The 20,748-nt window shown below is 53.5% G+C and overlaps 2 protein-coding genes across 3 annotated transcripts in view; both read right to left on the reverse strand.

The window, feature by feature from the left end:
- Positions 1-5,715, reverse strand: part of NOS1 (nitric oxide synthase 1) — a 71,701-nt gene extending 65,986 nt beyond the window's left edge. For both annotated transcript variants that reach the window (XM_030460579.1, XM_030460578.1), the window contains exon 1: positions 5,395-5,715. The gene's annotated coding sequence lies outside the window, so the exon portion shown is untranslated. The remainder of the gene's footprint in view (positions 1-5,394) is intronic.
- Positions 5,716-17,524: 11,809 nt separating this feature from the next.
- KSR2 (kinase suppressor of ras 2) overlaps positions 17,525-20,748 on the reverse strand; it is a 77,414-nt gene continuing 74,190 nt past the window's right edge. The window contains exons 18-19 of the mRNA XM_030460580.1: positions 18,367-18,496; positions 17,525-17,662 (exon numbers count right to left, since the gene is read on the reverse strand). Coding sequence (XP_030316440.1) covers positions 17,525-17,662; positions 18,367-18,496 — 268 coding nt within the window. The remainder of the gene's footprint in view (positions 17,663-18,366; positions 18,497-20,748) is intronic.

Here is a 20,748-nt window from a genome sequence, read left to right on the forward strand (position 1 = left end):
TGCCAGTGCTCTGCCTTCCTCCAGCCCTTCCACAGGGCCCCCTGAGCACCCTCCCCAGAATTCCTCCTCATCACCAGAAGGCTTCCCTGGGGAGATGGGAAGGAACCATTATGATCTAGCAGAGCCATGGCCAACATCCAAGAGCACCAACAGCCACAGAGGAAGGGACAGTGGGGACCTGACCTTGGCTGACAGCAACTCCTTGCCACAGCTACAGCCCCCAAAGCTTCCCTCCCACCCTCCTGTCCGGCTTCTCCCTCCTGGTGTTTGTTTGTTTGGCCATCCAAGCAGTGAGAAGCAGCAGCAACTGGGTCTGGCAACCCAAAACTTTCCCTAGGGAAGAAGTTCTGGCATCCAAGCAGCCAAGTTAGGAGACTCTGGAAAGTTGTTCCGAGCCTGTCTCATCTCACGACCTGACATATCACCACTGCTCATTTCCCTTCCCAAGGAAATCTGATTTATTCCAAAGTTTATAGTTTCAGTGACCTAATCCCAGCATGGTTGTTCCTGTTTCCCTTTAATTTACTGCCACAGCTTCTATTAATTGATGTCTTGCAGAGGGCTTGAGCCCAGCTAATTGTTTTAGGAAAAAAAAAAGCAAGGAAAGAAAGGAAACCAAGGAAAGCAAAAGAAGAGAGAGAAAGAAGAGAAAGAAGAGAAACGATGGACAAGAAAGTCACTTGGAAGTGCCAGCAGGGATTTTTTGGGGAGTTAGTTATGGCCAATGGACCTTCCAGGCTTCTGTGATGCTCTGGATCAGACCTGGCAGATAGGAGCCAGGTCTGATCCCATGGGAATCTGCAGCAAGGGAGGAAGCAGGAGGCTGCTGTGCCCTCCCTGCCCAACATCCCCCATCCCCCATATGGACCAGGACAAAGCAAAACCCCAGCACCATAGAATCATAGAATTTTGGGTTGGAAGGGACCTTTAAGCCCATCCAGACCCAACCCCCCTGCCATGGGCAGGGACACCTCCCACCAGCTCAGGTTGCTCAGAGCCCTCTCCAGCCTGGCCTTAAAAACTTCCAGGGATGGATGGGGTTTCCCATCCCTTCCACCAGGTCAAACCCAAACTGAGGAGCACCATCAGCAGTGGAGAAACCCTTTGGAGACAGGGACACCCCAGCATCCTCTGAACCACACTACCATCCTACCAAAATATTAAACTTAACCAGGCAAGAAACTTCCTTCTCGTTGTTTTTCTGGCTGAGGGCCACCCCCACATCCCTGACCCCCCCCCTTTTCCCCATAAATTAGCCCTGGCACTTTCAGCATGGCTCTCCCAGAGAGGTTGATTTATTCGGGAGCAACACAGGGAGTTTCCAGATTAACAGTAATTGCTCTCCCAAATTACTTAATAGTTGAAAATTGCTGTCCTCTCGTTGGAAATCATGGCAGAGAGTTCAATAAAAAACTATCATTGGAGAGACAACTGCAAATTGATAAAAGTCTTTGAGAGGCAGCTAATAACCCTCACTGCCTGGCAGATTTATTCCTCTGAACTGAGTTGGGGGGGGGATAAACACCCTGGGAAGGCACTGCCAGCTTCTGAGCTGCTCAATTTTCTCTTCCAGTGACACTGCCAGGGCTCAGAGAGCCCCAAACCTGAACCTCCCCGCACAGCACAGGCAGCCAGGGGCACTCAGCACGGGGGCTGAGCTCACTGAGCAGAAATAATAAAAAGAAGAAAAAAAGGATAAAAAGAAGGAGAAGGGGAGAAAGGGAGAAAGGAGGAAAGGAGGAAGAAAGGAGGAGGAAAGGAGGAGAAAGGAGGAGAAAGGAGGAGAAAGGAGGAGAAAGGAGGAGAAAGGAGGAGAAAGGAGGAGAAAGGAGGAGAAAGGAGGAGAAAGGAGGAGAAAGGAGGAGAAAGGAGGAGAAAGGAGGAGAAAGGAGGAGAAAGGAGGAGAAAGGAGGAGAAAGGAGGAGAAAGGAGGAGAAAGGAGGAGAAAGGAGGAGAAAGGAGGAGAAAGGAGGAGAAAGGAGGAGAAAGGGGAAAAAGAAAGAGGAAAAAGAAAGAGGAAAAAGAAAGAGGAAAAAGAAAGAGGAAAAAGAAAGAGGAAAAAGAAAGAGGAAAAGAAAGAGGAAAAGAAAGAGGAAAAAGAAAGAGGAAAAGAAAGAGGAAAAAGAAAGGGGAAAAAGAAAGGGGAAAAAGAAAGGGGAAAAAGAAAGGGGAAAAAGAAAGGAGAAAAAGAAAGGAGAAAAAGAAAGGAGAAAAAGAAAGGAGAAAAAGAAAGGAGAAAAAGAAAGGAGAAAAAGAAGGAGAAAAGAAAGGAGAAAAAGAAAGGAGAAAAAGAAAGGAGAAAAAGAAAGGAGAAAAAGAAAGGAGAAAAAGAAAGAAGAAAAGAAAGAGAAAGAAAGGAGAAAGGAAAAAAGAAAGAAAAGGAAGAAAAAGAAAGAAAGGAGAGAAAAGAAAGAAAGGAGAAAAAGAAAGGAGAAGAATAAAAACCAATGATAAAACTAATTTAAAAATGAAAAGTAATAAAAATTAAAAAATGGCAATTGCTTGTGGTGGTTATGACAGGGGTGGGGGCTGCTGGGGGCCGGTGGGGCTGGAGGAGCTGGCTGGCAGCCACCGAGCTCCTACAGTGTTGAAATTGTCACCCAGGAGGGGAGGGAAGACTTTGTTTCATTTTGGCCATTTCCCAATTTCCCAGCCCCTCCGGGGGCAGGAGATGAGATGTGGAGGGCAGGGGAGGGGGAAGGGTGAGGCCATGGGCAGGGCTGCGTGGGCTCTGGGGTGGGGGGAAAGCTGGAGGGAGGGGGTGTCAGCTTCCCCCCACTGTGGACAGGGGGAGCAGCAGGACAGCAGTGGGAACACAGCCAGGGTGGGGGAAGCTTCAAACAGCAGTATTTGGGGGTGCAATGGGAGCACCTCCTCCTCTGTGCAATATTTTGGGGCCCACGGAGATCATTCTCTGTCCCCACGCAACATTTGGGGGCTGACTGGGATCATTCCCCTCCCCGTGCAATATTTTGGGGCTCACTGGGGTCACCCCCTCTCTTATGCAATATTTTGGGTCTCACCAAGAGCATCTCCTCCCCTGAGCAACATTTTGGGGAGCTCACTGGGAGCACCCTCTGACCCAGGCCATATTTTGGGGAGCTCACTGGGAGCACCCCGTCCCCGGCGCGATATTTAGGGGCTGACGGGCATGGGGCATCCCACCAAAACCCACCAGGAGCAGCTCCTCAGCAGGTTAAGGAGAGGATTGAGATGCGAACTGCTCCAAGGAGAGGCGAACCCCCCAACACACACACACACACACACACACACACACACACCTCCCCCCCCTCCAGCTCTCTCCCCGGGCAGAGGAACGGGAGCGAGGGGGTTACCGGGAGCCACTGCCCGGTTCGGTGCCAGGAGCCACGGGGAGCCGAGCGAGAGCCCGGCCGGTGGCTGCTGCCATCTGCTCCTGGCACCTCCTGCCCCAGCCTGAAAGCAGGAAAAGGCAGGGAAAAAACAAACCTTCCCCTCTGCTCCGTGCCAAAGTCCCTGGGAGCCCTGCCGGTGGGCTTGGGGAAGCGGTGGCAGAGTTTGCTCTGGCCAAAACCCCCCCTTGGTGGCTTTAGCGCTGGGCTGACCTCCCCTTGGGCTGGGTGGTGGTGGCCAGGCTGGGGGGGGGAGGCTGGGGAGTGACCGAGGTCCCCAAAGATGCACCGAGTGTGTCGGTTCTCTGCGCCGCAGCAGCGGGAAGAGAGACCCTGGGGCAGGGGCTCATCCCCTAAGGACACTGCAGGATCCCAGAACTCCTCTGCTTGGAGAAAACCTTGGAGACCACGGAGTCCAAGCAGCTCCAAGCTAAAGGGCACCCGCAGGGTGAACCCACTCCCCCTACCCCCCATCTGCGGGCAACAGAGGCACCAAAATCCATCCTCAGGCCTCCAGGAAGGCATCCAAGGGAGTCAGCTCCACAAAGCATCCAATTAAAGCACAAAATGGGCAAACAGGGAGCACGAAGCCACGGCCGGGTGGCCCCGGAGCTGCCAGGGAGAGCGGCTGAGTGACCCACAACCCCCCCAAACACCCCCCCCACAGGGCTCCACGCAAGAAAAACCCTTTAAAAAAAAAAGATTGTGAAGAGGTCCCATTCATCATTCAGCCTCTGTTTGTTTTCTGCACTCGACTAAGCTGAAACAAGCCCAACAGATTAGCTGGGCTCGTTTGTTTCCTCCTTAATTACACCTCTTTGGCGCTGATGGAATCTTGCAAGACGGGGGTTGCTAAGGCTGAAAATCCACCTGCCCCCCCCCTCCCACACCCACCTTGGCTTTTCATCCCCATCGTGAATAGGCCCAGATGGGGTTTGATTTGTTGTTGTCGTTTTAGGGGTGGTGGGGTTTTTTTTTTGTTTGTTTTGTTGTTTGTTTTGTTTTTTTTTCCCCCAAATAAAAAAAAGCACCCTCTAATTATTGAGGAATTCAAGGCTGGGAATTCAGAAGCTGCCAGCGAGCGCTCAGGTTGTCAGCAGCAGATGGACGGCGAATCCAGCTTTTGATCACGGGCTCCGAATCCCTCCCCTCCTCCTCCCCCCCCCAAAAAAAAAACCAAACCCAAAAACAAACAAACAAACAAAACCCAACAAAAAACTAAAAACCCAAAATTCTCAAAAAAACACCAAAAACTAGAAGAAGGAGGGGGTAAAGACCCCACATCTGCAGCTGGATAACTTTAGTCATTCCATCCCCACCCCCCAGGATTACTTTGGCATCAACAGGACTTCCCAGGAAGCCGGAGCAGCTGCATCCCGGCGCAGTTTTGTAGGATGAGGTTCTTGCTGGAGGGAAGAACTCACATCTACACCCCACCCCCCCCGCCAGAAAAGCTGCCGCACAGGCAGAAGATGCCCCCCTGCTCATCTCCAGATGCCTTTTCTCGCCTCCCTTCCTTTCTCCATCCTCTGCACCCCACATTCCTTCCCCAACTTGCCCGAAATTTCCAGGGGTTTAAGAGAGGTGGAGGAGACCTCTCCAGACCGAGGGATTGAGAAGAAGTGAAAGGTCCCAAAAGTGCAGCAAGGTGCACGGGGGGAGGGGAGGGGGGTGTCTCACAGCACGTAAAAGGGTCCTGCAGACCCCCACCCATGGAGCTGCCAACCCCCGCTCCAGCCAAAGGGATGCTGCAGCTGCACCCCCCCGACGAGGGCCAAACGGGCACCCAAGAGAAGCACCTGGAAGGTTGGGGACACGATATGATCCCCCCCAGCTCTCAGGAAAAAAAGGGGGAGCAGCAGGGGAGGTGGGGGGAAAACCAACCCCCCTGACCCCATCCCGGCTAAACCACAGCGCTCCCGCGCCTGGAAGCCTCCCAGCTGGGTGGCACCCAAAGACATTCACACCCCCCAGAGCCACCCCCCAGCCCCTTAGCCCTCCCCCCGAGTGCCCCCGGCCTTACTTGTCTCCGGAGATAACCAAACACGGGGCAATTTTCCTCCCTTCCCAGCAGGGTTTCATCCCCCAAAAGAAAGAGCAAAACAAAAGCAGACACCGACTCCATGGCTCGGGAGAGGCGGGGGGGATGGAGAAGGCAGCAGAAAGGGTTTGGAAGTCGATGGAGCTGCGGGGGGTAGATGGGGGGGCTGCCTGAGCCGTGCCCAGCCGCCTTTCCCACGGTGGCATTTTAGTGTCCCCGTCCCGTGCCCAGCACCTTGAAGCTTTCCTAGGAGAGGGGATGCTCTGCCCATTCGCCCTTGGGCTCCCCAGGGTTAGGGATGGGGTGGGGAAGCCACTTGTGGTGACCCAAATACCCGCAGGGACCTGGCACCAGGGTGGCCACAAAGTCCCGACAGCCCGCGGAGGAGCTGGGTTATTCAGTAACTTTTAATCTCCCTTCCCAGGTGGAAGCTGTTGTCTGCCTAATTACACAAACTGGGGGGGGGAGGGCTGGTTAATTTGGGGGAATTTAGTGGTTTAGGGTCTGGGTCTCCCTTTGCCCGATGGGGTTGGGAGGAGGGAGAGCAAGGATGAGAGTGAGTGGAAAAACTGGGGTCAAAACACCCAATTAATGGGAAAAAAAAGGAGAAGAGGAAGCCCAACAGCCCCCTCTCTGCTTTAGAGCCCAGACTTGGGAGGGTGGGGAGGGGCTTGTCCCCTGCTTCCCGGGGAACACACACAGGGGGGGGGTGAGGACCTTACCCCGTGCAAAAGTCTTTTTCCAGAGCAGAACAAGCCACAGACCTAGGGAGAAGCTTTTCCCCACTACAGCTGGGAGAAGGAATACTGGTTTTGCCTTAAACTAAAGGAATTCTGTGTCTATAAGGAAGGCGTTGGGTTTTTAACTCCCTTCCCGCCGGCAGGAGCATTCCTCCATGACACAGCACCGGGGTTTTTTTTTTAACTTCCCCTCCCCGGTTGGATCAGGAGATAACAGGGCTGCCCAGCATCTCAAGGAGGGGGGGGGTTGCACTGGTTTTATTATTATTTTTTTTTTCCTCAGCTACAACGTAAGGGTTTGCAGAGAGGCACCCGCAGGCTCCTTGTCAGGTGTGCCTGGGAAATTCAGATGTACCCAGTCATTAAACCACTGCTTGGAGATGTCATCAGCATCCTCATCTCTCCATCCCCAGTCTGAGCAAGGATGGGAGAGCTGCACCTGGATTTGGCACTGGCTTGGGCTGCTGTAAACCCCTGAGCCCCCACCCCATATCCCCCCCCCAGCTCAGCCTCAATTTGCTCAATTTTCCATTTAAGACACTTGAACCCCAAACCAGAGTCTTCCAGCCCCAATCTGGAGCCACACATTGCACCACCACAGCCTTCCAGGCCACCAGAAGCCTCAGCTTAGCCCTGAGGAACCCAAACCTTGTAAAACAAACCCAGTTTTCCAAAACATCCTACACCCTGCTTGCTGTCCACACCTGAAGACTGAGTCTCTGCTTCCAGAAGCTCTTCCCATCCCAGGGTGATGCTCTGGAGAGCAGGAAGGTTCTCCCAATGCTCCTTCACCATCATCCAAAACAAATCCCCTCTTTTATCCCACCATGAGATATTGAACTCAGCTTTTTCCTCTTCCAAACCAGAACCAGGCTCTATTGCTCTCCACCATTTTAACCAACAATTCCCTCCCTAACCCCCAAAAGAAAGACTTCTGAGCAGCCACCTCCCTACAGCTCAGTATTTCTGCCTTTAAACTTCATCTTCCCAGCTCGGGGCAGGGGGAGAAGCAGAATCCATCCCTGCTCATCTTGGTGGCACTCAAAAAAGGTGCTGGGTGCTGATTTACCATTTTTCTAATAGCCTCCAGGTAGTCAGAGCAGGGGCTTGGACATCTCCAGCAGTGCAGGAGAGAGCTCTGAAGGATGCTCTGGGGATGCACCCAGCCAGGCAGCATCTCCCGTGAGGGCAAATGCTGTTTTATTGGTGTTCTAAGCATTGGAAGGCAAAACCTTTGCTTTTCCTCCTTGTTCCTGCCACAGGAGGACTTCTCTGCCCCTTCAGCAGCTCAAGCACAACCTTCCCAGCTCCCAAGTGTCCCCATCCCACATCCCTCCAAACCCCAGCACAAACACCAAACTCTCACCCCACCCAGCCCTCCCTCTCCTGGGTCCAGGGATGCCAAAGTCTCGTTCCCTTGGGAAAAAGAATCAGCCTGGCAGGTGGTGGCTGAGCCACTCGCCTGCACCCGTGGGTCCTTCTCCTGCCAGGTTCATTGTATTTAAGGTGTGGGAGAACACAGTGATAATGGGACAATCCATTTTCCTCCCAGCACCCCAGGAGGCTTGCTCAGAGCCAAGGCACAGAGAGCTCAGTCTCAGAGCAAGAAGGGCTTCCAAAAAGGGCCAGAACTTTGTTTTTTTTTTGGGTCTCTGGGTGGGGAGCAGGGACTGATCACTCTAGGGGGTGATGCTATGGCTGGTGGGTGATGCTGGGGGCTGATTCCAGCACCAAACCCCTCTGTGGAAGGGGTAAGCAAGGGCAATCCCTACCCTGTATGCTGGGAAAGGGGTTGCATGGAGTAAGCAGCTGAAAATCAGAATATATTAGATCCTAATGAAGAAAGTGGGAAATGACCTCACCACACACACTGAGCCTCAAACAGGGGCACCCACTGGGTCTGAGGGCCTGAAAATAGCTGCCAGTGGGTGAAACCCTTCCCGGGGCTCAGCCACCACCCTGGCACCACTCTAATCTCAGTGTCCCCGAGTTTGGGGTTGGCTGTCCCCTCCCAGGTCCCCCCAGCCACAGCTTGGCAGCCAAGACCACAAGATCCTCTTGGTGCAGCCTCAGCTGGATGGTGCTGGAGGCTGTGGCTTAGTGCTGGACCAGGTGGAGCTGGGTTTCTGTTTGGACTCCATCTCCAAGGTCTTTTCCAACCAGAAGGATGATTCTGTGCCAGAGGGACAGTATCATTCCCAACCTTGGGGTATCCTTAAGGACCTGCAGCCATGAGCTCAGTGCCACAAACAGCCCCTTCCCTGAGATAAAAAAGCATTTAGGAAACACAATCGTCCTTCCCAAATCCCACCATGAGCTTCTAGAGCTGCTCTAGGACTGGGCCTGACCATGGGGATATAGGCAGAAGATTTTGCTTTGGTTTCTGTTCACCCCACAGCACCCCAGAGAGCTGGGGGCTGGTAGGGGGGTGGTCAGGATGTGCCCCATGGGGCTGGAGGTGACCAAAGGGAGCTGGGTACCACAGAGCACCCTAACCCCATGGCTGCCCCTAGGATGGGAGGCACAGCAGCTTCCTTCTGGAAACCCAAAACAATGCCCCAGATACCAAAAAAAGGTCACTCCAAGCCCAGGTGGGATGATTTCTCCTTCACCTCTCTCAGTGCCCACCCAACACCACCACCCAGGGTGGTCTCAGCCTCCTGGGTGCCTGTGGACCACCCAAGCTGCAGATTTCTTTTCCAAGGGGACTTCCAGGTTTACAGTCCCATCTCCAGGCTACAGGAACCCCCCCTGCAAACCCAAAGGTGAGGTGGAGTCCTCACCCCCAGGTCCAGGGTTTGATGCACAGACACAGAAAGCCCCCCCATCCCGTCCCACCAAGACATGGAATAAATAAGTAAATAGCTCAGCCAGATTTCCTACCTGGTGCTGCTGAGGACACGGCTCTCTGAGCCTCAAGAAAAGCTGCAGGTGCAAAGTTTGGGGCAAAAAAAAATTCAAAGAAAATCGGGACTGGCTGCTGGGATGAAGGGTCCTGTGCTGGGAGCTGAGCAGAAGCTCCTGGAATGGCTCCAGACCCTGGGCTCAGGTTTCTGTCCCAGAGAGCAGCATAAAAATAGAGGTGAGGAAAGGGAAATCTGCTGAGCAATGGGACAGGGGGACAATCATAGAATTTTCAGGCTTGGAAGGGACCTTTAAGCCCATCCAGACCCAACCCCCCTGCCATGGGCAGGGACACCTCCCACCAGCTCAGGTTGCTCAGAGCCCTCTCCAGCCTGGCCTTAAAAACTTCCAGGGATGGATGGGGCTTCCACCACCTCTCTGGGCAACCTGGGCCAGGGTCTCAGCACCCTCCTGGGGAAGAACTTCTTCCCCACATCCAATCTGAATCTCCCCTCCTCTGGTTTGAATCCATCCCCCCATGTCCTATCACTACAGACACCCCAAAAAGTCCCTCCCCAGCTTTCCTGTAGCCCCTTCAGACACTGGAAGGTCACAATGAGGTCTCCTCAGAGCCTTCTCCTCACCAGACTGAACAACCCCAACTCTCCCAGTCTGTTCCAGTCTGTGCCCATAGCAGAGCTGCTCCAGCCCTCTGAGCATCCTTGTGGTCCCTCTCTGGACACACTCCAGCCCCTTGCCCAGCACTGATCAACCCCAGGGCAAGGCAGAGGAGGGGAGCCCAGCAGCTCCCTTGGATGTCCCAGGTGGTTCATCCCACTCCAGGACATGGTTTTCCTGCCAAGTGGGACCCAGCCAAGAGCACCTTGTGGGTGGCTCATGTCACTTGTGGGTGGCCATGGCACAGAATGGTCCCAGTACTCTGAGCCCCCTGCTCAGGGTTTCTCAAGGTTTTCTCCCCTCTGCTCCCCAGGACAGGGTGGTGTCCAGGCCAGGGTCCTCCTCTGGGGACAGGGCTGCCCCTGATGAGCTGCTGAAGGCTTCACAAAGGGCTGGAGATGGGGTTCTGCACCCCAGGTCCTGCTGGGGTGGTTTTGGGGGACTCATGTCCCCCCCTCATCCAGCCAGTGAGGTCCCACTGAGGCTCCTGAGAAAGCCTAGGGAGGAAAAATAAATCAGAGTGGCCAAACAATGCCCCATTGTGGGGCACTGCCACCACCCCAGTGCCTGCCCCAGGGGGGGTTGGGAGCAGCAGGATGGCCCAGGTCAGCCATGCAGGACCCCCCCTATCCCCATCCTGGCTTCAGGGGTGACATCAATCCACAATGGGTGACATTATTCCAATGCCATTGTCCTGCAGCCCCCAGCACCCCCTGAGCCCCCCCACCAGGATGGGTGAGAGCTCCTGGCTGGTGTCACCCTTAGGGCTCAGGGCTGAGCTCCTGCCAGCCAGGATTTTTCTCCCATTTCTGCTGAGACAGAGCTGGGAAGGGGACCCCAAACCTCCCAGCAGCAGGCAGGGCCCTCGGGGCAGTCCCTGTGGTGACAGCGTGCTCCCCATGGAGAGCAGAGGCTCCAAGTCAGGAGCATCACTCTGGTGCCCATCTGTCTGAATTTTTGAAGTAAAAGAAAGGTGTTGGTGTCTTCTTCATCTGGGAGGCAGTCAGGGAAGATCCACGTGGATGATAAACCCCCTCTTCACCTGTCCAGAGGGAGCATGGGTCACCCAAGCAGTACCTGGGATGCATGGGGACATCTCTGAATCATAGACTCATAAAATCATAGAATCATGGAATTATAAAACCATGGAATCATAGAATCCCAAACTGGTTTGGGTGGGAAGGGACCTTAAAGCACCCTAGTGCCACCCCTGCCATGGGCAGGGACACCTCCTCCAGCCCAGGGTGCTCCAAGCCCCATCCAACCTTCAACACTGCCAGGGATGGGGCAGCCACAGCTTCTGGGGGCACCCAGGGCCTCAGCACCCTCACCCCAAACAACTTCTCCCTCCCCAACATCTCCTCTCCATCTCCCCTCTCCCAGCTGGAAACCCTTCCCCCTCATCCCATCCCTCCCTGTCCTTGTCCCAAGTCCCTCCCCAGCTTTCCTGGAGCCCCTTCAGGCACTGGAAGCTGCTCTAAGGTCTCCCCATGGGATCCTTCTCTTCTCCAGCCTGAACACCCCCAACTCTCTCCCCCTGGCTCCAGAGCTGCTCCAGCCCTCCCAGCAGCTCCAGGGCCTCCTCTGGACTGGCTCCAAGCCCCATCCAGACCTTCAAGACCTCCAGGAAGGGGGCACCAACAACATATTCCAGTGTCTGAGCACCCTCCTGATCGCCACTATCGCTGCTTTAAAATGCAGATCTCTTCTGATTTACTCCCTCTCCCTCCCCACTGCTGACACTGAAGGATCTTGGTGCCCAGATCCAGGCTGGCTGAACCCCCCTTGTGCCTCCAGCACCCAAACTCGCCCTGACCCATAGCAGGAGGGCCAGAGCCCCCAGCCTGGTGGCTTAGCTCCTTTTTTTGCTCCCTGTATTTTCTTCTTTGCTTCTGAAATATTAACGGTGCATGATTCAGCAGCAGCAAGAAGCCCATGGACACCTCTATGCAGGGGCAGCTCCACAGTTGGAGGTGCCTCCCATCTCCCACTATCATCCCTGAAGTCTTTTTTGGGGGAAAATTGCCCATTTCCCCCCTCCTGGGGCTGGCATCTCATTAGCCACATCTGGGAGCTCAGCATCCCCAGGAGCTCAGCACTGCCACCACCCTGTTGACAATTCCTGGCCCTGTCCCCAAGGCTGCCCAGTTACACCCCAGTGCCAACCAGTGGGAGGAAGCCTCCAGATTTACACCCGGGAGCCACCAGCAGGGGTTAAACCCCCCCGTTCAGTGCAGACACGAAGTGAAGGTGTCACCCACCAGTAGACACGGGGAGGGGGGTGGGGGGGTGGCAAAGTCCCCTGCGTGGTGACAGCCTCAAGTGTTGGCTCTTCCCCCCCAAATCCCCCGTTTCTTTCTCCTCTGGGAGCTCCATCCCTGCTCTCAGCAGCTCCCTTCGCTCCAGCCTCTCCATCCCCATCTCTCCCAAAGGAAAATCCCCCCGGCCATCCTCACCGGCAGGGATGCGCTTGGTCTAATTGGTTACCACCTCCTGCAGGCTTGGAGAGATGAAAAGCCCTCTCCAGCAGAAGTGTTGAGAGTTGATGGTTTATTCATGGCCAGCCATCATTATTTTACCTCTCAAGCGCCGGGGGTGAGGGCGAGGAGGGAAGAAGCAGGAGGGAGGAGGAGGGGGAGGAAGGCACACAAATCCTCCCCAACTTTCTTCCCCATCTCCTGCCACCAGGGACCGGCCCCTCAAACCAACGCTGCTTCCCGACAGGCTCTTTTACAGATTTATGGCTTTTTTTTCCCCCTCCTCTTCAGTAAAACAGCATGGGAGAAGCAAACAAAACACAGCAGCAGATGCCAAGAGCTCCCAGCTCTCCATCACCCAACTCCACCAACCCTGGGGGGTTTGGCTGGGGAGGGGCAACCTCCAGGCACCCCCCTCCCCCTGGTCCCGACCTTGATTTATCTACCCCATCATTTTTAATTTTTTTTTAATATATATATATATTCTTTTTTTTATTGGCATAAATAATTCATACACTGTCACCTCACCAAACACTGCACGAAAAACCACGGGAACAAATGGCTATCCATTGCTGCAGGTCACAGCTTCTCACCCAGGCAGACAGCAGGAATTAGAAATGCTTTCTTCAAGTGTAGAAAAAACGTTAGAAATGTTACTGTACAAATTTACAGCAGGGAAAACCATCCTGCCTTGCTCAGCTTGGAGTTTCTGTTTGTTTGGTTGGTTGTTTTCCCCTCGGTTTGGGGCATTACTTTTTTTTTTTTTTTAATTTTTTTTTTTAATTCTTTTTGCACCAGAATCAACTGTTCTGTTCCAGTGACCAAGAGTTTTGCAACGACAACAACAAAATATATAATCTATATATATTTATGTATATATTTATAAAAAGAAAAGGATGGCAATGAAAGTCAGCCCATTCTGCAAGGGTCAGAACTAACACAGAGAAAACAAAAGCAGGCCACCGAGTTCAGTTTGGAACTGTACAGGATTTAGAGCTCATTATATATGTATATATCTATATACATACATATAGAGATATGTATATATATTTATATATACCTTATATACAAGGAAATGGAGCAGCATACTTTATAGGGACCAGAAATTAAGAATGCTTTTGCAGCTGACCAAGCTTGCCAAAGAGCCACTGTTTGCAAGAAAAAGAAATATAAATTAATTGAAATAAATTAAAATAAATAAATGGTGGAGAAAGAAGGAAGGGAAGCAGAGATGCCCAGTGGCACCCGGGGGGTTCGAGTGACCCCCCCTTCTCCTTACCATGGCCTAAGGGACCAAGCTGGGGGCACCAGAACCTGAAGGCTGAGCAGCTCCTCCAGCACCACACCTTCATTTCTATCCTAAATCTGAACCATTTCAGCCCCTGCCAGGGCCAAGTGTTGGAGAAAAGTCACTGGGGGTGGAACGTGAGCTCCTCACCCCCAGGAACCAGCCCTGGTTGTGGTTCAGAGAGGATCTGGGGGGGGAGGGAAAGAAGCAGCAGGAGAACTGGGGATGAAATTCAGCAGCCAAAGGGGGCAAAGTGCTTCCATCAGCATGAGTGACCTCACTCGTGGAGCCCCAAACGTGGAGCCTCCCATAAGGAACAAAACACTGGGGAAAAAAAAAACCACCAAAAAAAACCCCCAACCAAACAAAAAAACCCACCACAAAAACCCACAAAAAAAACACCAACCCCCCCCCATCCCAACAACAACAAAGAAAGCAAGCAAAACAAAGAACCCCACCAAAAACCAAACAAAAAACCAACCAACCAACCAAAAAACCCCCAAAACTTGGACATCAGCAAGGTGAGGGATCAGGGAGAGCCTCAGAAGGGACCAAATGGATGGAGAAGCTGAGAGACCCTGAGACCCGACCAGAAAAGCCCTGCCTGGGATGTCCCCAGGGGCTGAGGACTCTTCTGACACCTCCAGCTGCTGCTTCCCAGCCTGGCCTAAAAGCAGCTCCATGCCTGGAAATAAATAACCCATCCCACCTCCTGCTGAACTGAGCCACCCCATGGACCTTCAGAGGGCTTTGTGGAGAGAGCTTCTCTGACATCCTCTGCCTGCTGAAGGGATGGATATTTTTAAAACTGGGGGGGGGGGAAACCAAAACCCAACCAACCCAACCCACAAAAAGCCAGTAAAAAAAAGAAAAAAAAAATAGCAACACACTAATTTTTAAAAAGTAAGATTTGCTGGTTTGGGTTTGTTGGGCTTCTTTTTTTTAAGTAATTAAGACTTTCAAAAATAAGAAGGCCTGGTGCAAACAGCATGGCTGCATCCCACTGCTGCAGGGAAGGGCAGGAGCAGCTCTTTTCCCAGCAGCTCCTTCTCCAGCAGCTTATTCCAGCAGCTCTTTTTCCATCCTCCTAACAGGCTCCAAATGGGGAGGATGTTTTAGAACCTAAAAGCACTCAGTGAGAAGGTCCCCACCTTTCTTCTCCATCTGAACATTTCCTGGGGACTGGTGAGGTCATGGCAACACTTCCCTGTCCCCAGCAGTGAAGGTTTGGTCCTTCCCCCAGAGCAGGGTGGGTGAAGGCATCAGTGAAACCTCCGAGGGCTCTGAGGATGAATTAGGGGATGGGGAGGGCCTGAGATGGCCGAGAAAGGTTGGGATGGGGAGCCAAGGGAGTGGAGGACATCCCTGAAGATGGTGTGGGTTAGGGGAGGAAGAGGTGGGAGGTGGAGGAAGCAAGAAGCCATGGAAGGTCCTTTGGGAGGAGAGGATGCTCAGTGGGCTCTGCAGCAGCAGCTGATGCCTCAAGGTGCCCAGGGGGACAATTCTGGGGACAATTTCTCCACTGAGAGAGTGGCTCCCACAGCAGTGGTGGAGTCACCCTCCCTGGAGGGGTTCAAAAATCACACAGACGTGGGACATGGTTTCCTGGGCATGGTGGGACTGGGTTGCTGGTTGGACTTGGTGAGCTCAGGGGTGTTTCCCAACCTGACTGATTCAATGATCACAGGCAGGAGAGCACAAACCATCTGCTGCAGGGAGCAGCCAGCACAGCCAAGAGCTCATCCCCCTTGACTGCAACATCCAAGGAGCTCCTGCCTCATCCCCACCTTATCCAAAACATCTGAGAACAACCCCATGGCCCAGCAACATCCCAACAGCATCCCAGGAAACTCACCCAGGCCCTCTGCCAGCACCCAGGGGCTGGATTCACCTCCCCCCCTGCTCCTGCCCACCTCAGCCTTTCCACATCACATTTTAAGGGACAAAAGCCCCTTTCTCCACACCCCCCAAGAGAGCAACATCTCTCCAGGGCCACAATTAGGTTCCTGATCTTCATTTGCTGATGCTAAAGCAGTTCAAACACTGCCACGGGGAGCTGGAGAGGCTGGGAAGTTTTCCCAGAGCCTCAAAACTTTGACTCATCCTGAATTACTCAGGATGTTTCCCATCAATGCCCCTTGAAGACCCAAGACAGCAATTTGCTGTCACCCCTTCCCCAGCAGCTGGGCTGGAGAGCCCATCCAAGCTGATGGGGAGAGGGCAATACCATGGTCAGATGGCAACAGCACCTCTGAGGTGCTGCCTGGGGAGGTTTGGAGATGGGCTGAGGGAAGATGAACATGACCAAAAATAATAATAATAATAATAAAAAGATTAAAAAAAAAAAAAAATCAGTCCTGACTTGTTCAGGGAGGGCCAGAGCTCCTGAGCATGGGGTTGGGAAGGGAGATGCTGGCTCTGTACAACCAGAGCCCATCTGCATCCCCAGCTCTGGGAATGAGCCCCAGGAAGGATCCCAACCCCATCCCCAAGCCTGGAGCTTCAGCAGAACCTGCAGGAGGTCCAGGCCAAGAGCAGAGCAGTGCTGGGGAGGGAGGGAAATGCTGACTGATGAGATACACACCAGGGCTGAACTAACAGAAATGTGGGGATGTGTCCTACTGAGAAGTAGAGCCAGGGGGGTGAGGATAAGTGGGGATGGCCAGGAGGTAGAGAAGCCACTTGTGAAAGGTCACAGGTGCCCAGGAAGGGGGGGGAAGGACTTTTCCAGCTCTGCCAATGGATTTCCCAGCAGGGAGCAGCTGATGGCAGTGGCTCCTTCTGCAGCCCCAACCTTTTTTTTTTTTTTTTTCCATTAAAACCAAACCAAACCAAACCAAAAACAAATTAAAAAGAAAGGAAATCAAATAAACCCACCCAGAATGTAAACCCCATCCCCAACCAAGCAGGTTGGGAGCAGAAGAACCTTGGGGTGAGATTGAAGCTGGATACCCCCCAGGGAGGGGGGCTTGTCCCTGCTCAGGGTAGCGAAGGGGGGGACCCACCCCAAACGCTGATCCAGTGCCCAAACCACCCCAGCTGGGTGTCCCCAGGGCTTGGCCACCAGCCCAGCTCCTCCAGCCCTTGCAGAGGCTTGGCAGGGTGAAAAGGCTGCAGGGGAGAGGCTCAGTTCTTCTCCCACGGTGCCCACTGCTCCTCTGTGGCACATGAGTGGGAAGCGGAGAGGAAGAGGAGAAACGTGGGGGGAGGAAGGCACCATCCCCAAACTCCTCCTGTCACAGCCTGCAAGGGACACAACAGAGCAGGGTCAGCACTGGGTCCTTCCCAAACCCAACCCAGCAGTGACCATGACCTGGGGTTCAGCAACCTCCAGCCCCTACTGGAGCTCCCCAGATGCCTCCTCAGATCAGAGGTGGGTAATTAACTTCCCTCCTAATTAACACTTGATCTGATCACGGGCTTTGTGCTGTTCCAGGACTCCCTGAGCACACCAGGAGGTGGCACAGGGGACTTGCACTTGCCACACAGCTATGGAGGTGAGGTTTGGTGATGAGATGTGAGAGGAGAATCAGCATCCCTGACCCTTGGCGGAGCCCAAGATGGGCGCTTGATGGGTGTCCTCACTCCTCTCCCTTCACTCACCTTCCCCCCATCCCAGCTTCCAGCCCCCATGGGCCAGGGATGCATGTTGGGAGAAGTAAAAATCCCCTCCCTGTGTGCACGCAACCTCTGCAGAGCTCCAACTCTTCCCTTAAATCCAGGCAAAAGAAAAAAAAAAAAGGACAAATCAGCTCCCCAGGAGGGAACAGCTGCTCAGAGCATGGTGCACTGGCAGACACTGGGCTGATGTCCTTGAAGGAGATGTCCCCAGAGGAGATAACACCAAGATCCTGGTTCCAGCCTGCCCCTGGACCTACTTCTGTCCCCTGGACATCACCAGATTCCTCCTCCTCATCTCCAGCTTTCCCACCCCACACCCCTACAGTGGCAGCTGCCACGGACACAGCACTTGGTCACCCCCCTTCCCACCCGTCCTTGTCCCCCCACAAGGTGTCAATGCACCCACAGCTTGTCCAGGGCTCCCCAGGGCCCGAGTCTGGAGGAGGTCAGGGCAGGACAGGGACTTACTCTGCTGACTTCCAGAAGTGCCCGGGGTGGGAAAGGCGACGGTTGCGTTTTGGCAGTTTCTCCAACATGTCCATCAGCTTGGTGAAGGTTGGTCTTTCTTCCTGCTCATAGGCCCAGCAGAAGAGGAGGATGTCCTGCAGCCACACAGAGCAAACGTGGGAGCAAAGAGAACCCCTGTGAGCAAACAGACCCCACCACAACCTCCATGCCCCACTGCCACCCTGTGAGGAGCCCATCTCCATCACCATCTCCTGCTGAAGGGAGGGGGTGGAGGGGATGTGTCCACTCCATGAGGACCCCCAATTCCATCTCCAAGATCCTGCTGAAGGGCTGAGGTGAAGGGGATGTGTCTCCTGCTAGGACCCTGCCTCCATCACCAAGATTCTGCTGAAGGGATGAGGTCAAGGGGATGTGTCTCCTGCTAGGACCCCAACTCCATCACTGCATCCTGGTGAAGAGGGGACATGTCTGCTCCATGAGGACTGTGTCTCCATCACCAATATCCTGGTGAAGGGATGGGGTGGAGGGAATGTATCCATTCCATGAGGACCCCAATTCCATCAGCAAGATCCTGCTGAAGGGCTGAGGAGGAAGGGATGCATCCACTCCCTGGGGACCCCATCTCTGTCACCCACCCCATCCTAGCCAAGACCTGGGGTGGAAGGTCCAAACGAGCTGAGCTGACCCTTGTGGACACCCCCAGAGCCCAACTGGGTCCAGAAGGTCTCCTTGCTTTTTCACTGCCAGATCCTGGCCACCATGGGGTGTTTCCCAAAGAGACTTCCCAGCCAGGTTGGAAGGCACATTCCCTCCCAGCTCCATGCCCCACGTCACCTACCGAGATCTCCTTGCCCATCCCAATCTGGCTGAGGTTGGGCTTCATCCCTCTGCCCACCTGCCAGATGATGGCCTCTGCTGGCTGGGTCTTGAAGGGCCATTCCCTGGCATGCAGCTCGTACCAGATGGTGCTGTGGGGGTAGAGAGGTGAGAATTGCTGAGAAACATCCCAGGGAGAGGGACAGGGGGGGACATCTGGCTGTTGGACCCACTGCCACCATCCCTGCCAGCTCTAAAATCCACACTGGGGGTTGGTTTGGAGAAGAGGAGGCTGAGGGGAGATCTACTTGTGCTTTACAACTCCCTGAAAGGAGGTTGGGGGAGGTGGGTGCTGACCTCTTCTCTCCTGGAAATAATTTATTGTTTATTGTTTAATTTATTTAATGTTTAGATCAAAGAATTTCCTTACTGAGAGAGTACTGGAATGTGCTGGAATGTGCTGCCCAGGGAGGCGGTGGAGCCACCATCCCTGCGGATATCCAAGACCCTGTGTCACTTCAGGATGTGCTCCCGTGGGTTGTTCTGGGCTGGCAGCTGGACTTGGTGACCTTAGGGGACTTTTCCAGCTGTGGCAATTCCGTGACATCCAGGAGATGCTTCACCCCAGATCCAGAGGTTCTCAGTGCTCCTCATGGAGCTACCCCCACTCCCCTTCGCCACATGGGGAAACTGAGGCTGCCAACCAAGCCCAAGGCACCAGGCAGGATGGAAGGTGCTGGGAAGCAGGGGCAGAGCCTCCAGCCTCTTCCATCAAGGGGGCAGCTGCCAGGCTGCAAGAGCTCTTGGCAGAGCAGCTTCATAGCTGATGCAGGAGGTAAACACATGGTCCAGCTGCTGGGCTGGCATGTCCCAGCTCTGCCACCAGCTCCAGCAGGGCCAGGACAAACCCATCCATTCATTTTCACTCCCTCTTTTCTCTTTTTCTTCTCCAAGAAGTGCTCTGAGCCGCAAAAATCCAGATGAGCCACAGCCTGAACCCTCCCCAGCACCCACATGGGGTGATGGCACACATCAACCTGCAGCCATCTGCTGCTTGCACCCCCCTGAGAGCTTGGCCAAACCCTCCTTGCCATCAGGACACTCCCAAAATTCCAAGGAATATCCCCAGCCCAAGGGCGTCCCCACCCCCACTACCACCTGGGGGGAGTTTTCCATCCCTGTTTTCCAGAGCCTGGATGAGCCCCCAGATCCCATGGTCCTGGCCCTGACTTCCAAGATAAATTCCCTGGAGCTGGTTTTCCCTTCCAGGATATCTGGCTAAAGCAGGAAGAAATGGGGTTAAAACACCATTAGGGTGGGAAAACCTGGTGGGGACGGGGGGGTGGTAAATGAATGATCCACCTGTGGGCAGGAGGATTCCCTGGGTTTGGATGTCAGCTCTCCTGGTATGGGGAAAATCTGCCCAGGCTGCCTGTAAATCTCCAGAAATGTGAATTCTGTGAGATTCCTGTGGGAATGGAGGACTTGGGGTGGGGGGGCAGGTGCTGGGGGCACTCCACGAGATGCTCAGGAAAGAGCTGGGATATTCCAAGTGCCTCAAAGCATCCAATTCAAGCTCCTCATGGGGAGTTCAGGGCTTCAATTTTCCAGGCTGCTTTTTCCCAGGGCATGGATTGTGCTCTGCACCTCCAGTTTCCCTTGCCCAACAAGGCAGATGATAACAATAATTAAATATTCATTATTGCCACCATTATTGGCTTCGGTGATGACACTTACTCCACCAACCTCAGCCCCTTCCTCTGCCCTCACACACACTTAAATTTAACATTTCTAAAGTCTTTAATAAAAGGAACTTTTTTTTTTTTTCTTCCTCTTGCTATCACTGATCTTCAAATCCCCTATGGGGAAGAGGAGATGGAAAAAACCCTCTGGAGCAGCCACGAGCCTACTGGGCTCAGAGGGCAGAAGAACCAAGAAAAAGGAAAAACACAGAGAAATCTTTTCATCTTTATGAAGGGGTCTCAAGCTTTACAGATGGGTAGAGCTCACACTCAAAAAAAAAAAAAAAAAAAGATAAAAGAGGAAAAGCCAAGTTGAAGGAACCAACTCTGGCATAGTTCAATGCGATCCTTTAATTACTTCTTCATTTTTAAGTCAGACCTCGGGGAAAGGAGGGGAAAAAAAAAAGCCAAAGCCTTTGAGCTGTAATTACTGGGGGCTGGATGGAATCATCACCTCCCAGAGCAGCCTCAGCAGCACTCAGACTTTAAGGTATCCACAACAAAATGAATCCACTGGGTCAAGGCAAGGTCTGCCTCCAGGAAGGTTCCCTCCTTCCTCCCCTGCTCACGGGAGGGTTTGCTGGCAGCCAGCAGGCAGGAGCCAGGGAGGAGACTCATTAATTCCATTAATTCTCCTCTGCTTGGTCTTTGGGCACCTCCAG

Source organism: Calypte anna, chromosome 15 (assembly GCF_003957555.1).
Source record: "Calypte anna isolate BGI_N300 chromosome 15, bCalAnn1_v1.p, whole genome shotgun sequence".
Taxonomy (NCBI): Eukaryota; Metazoa; Chordata; class Aves; order Apodiformes; family Trochilidae; genus Calypte; species Calypte anna.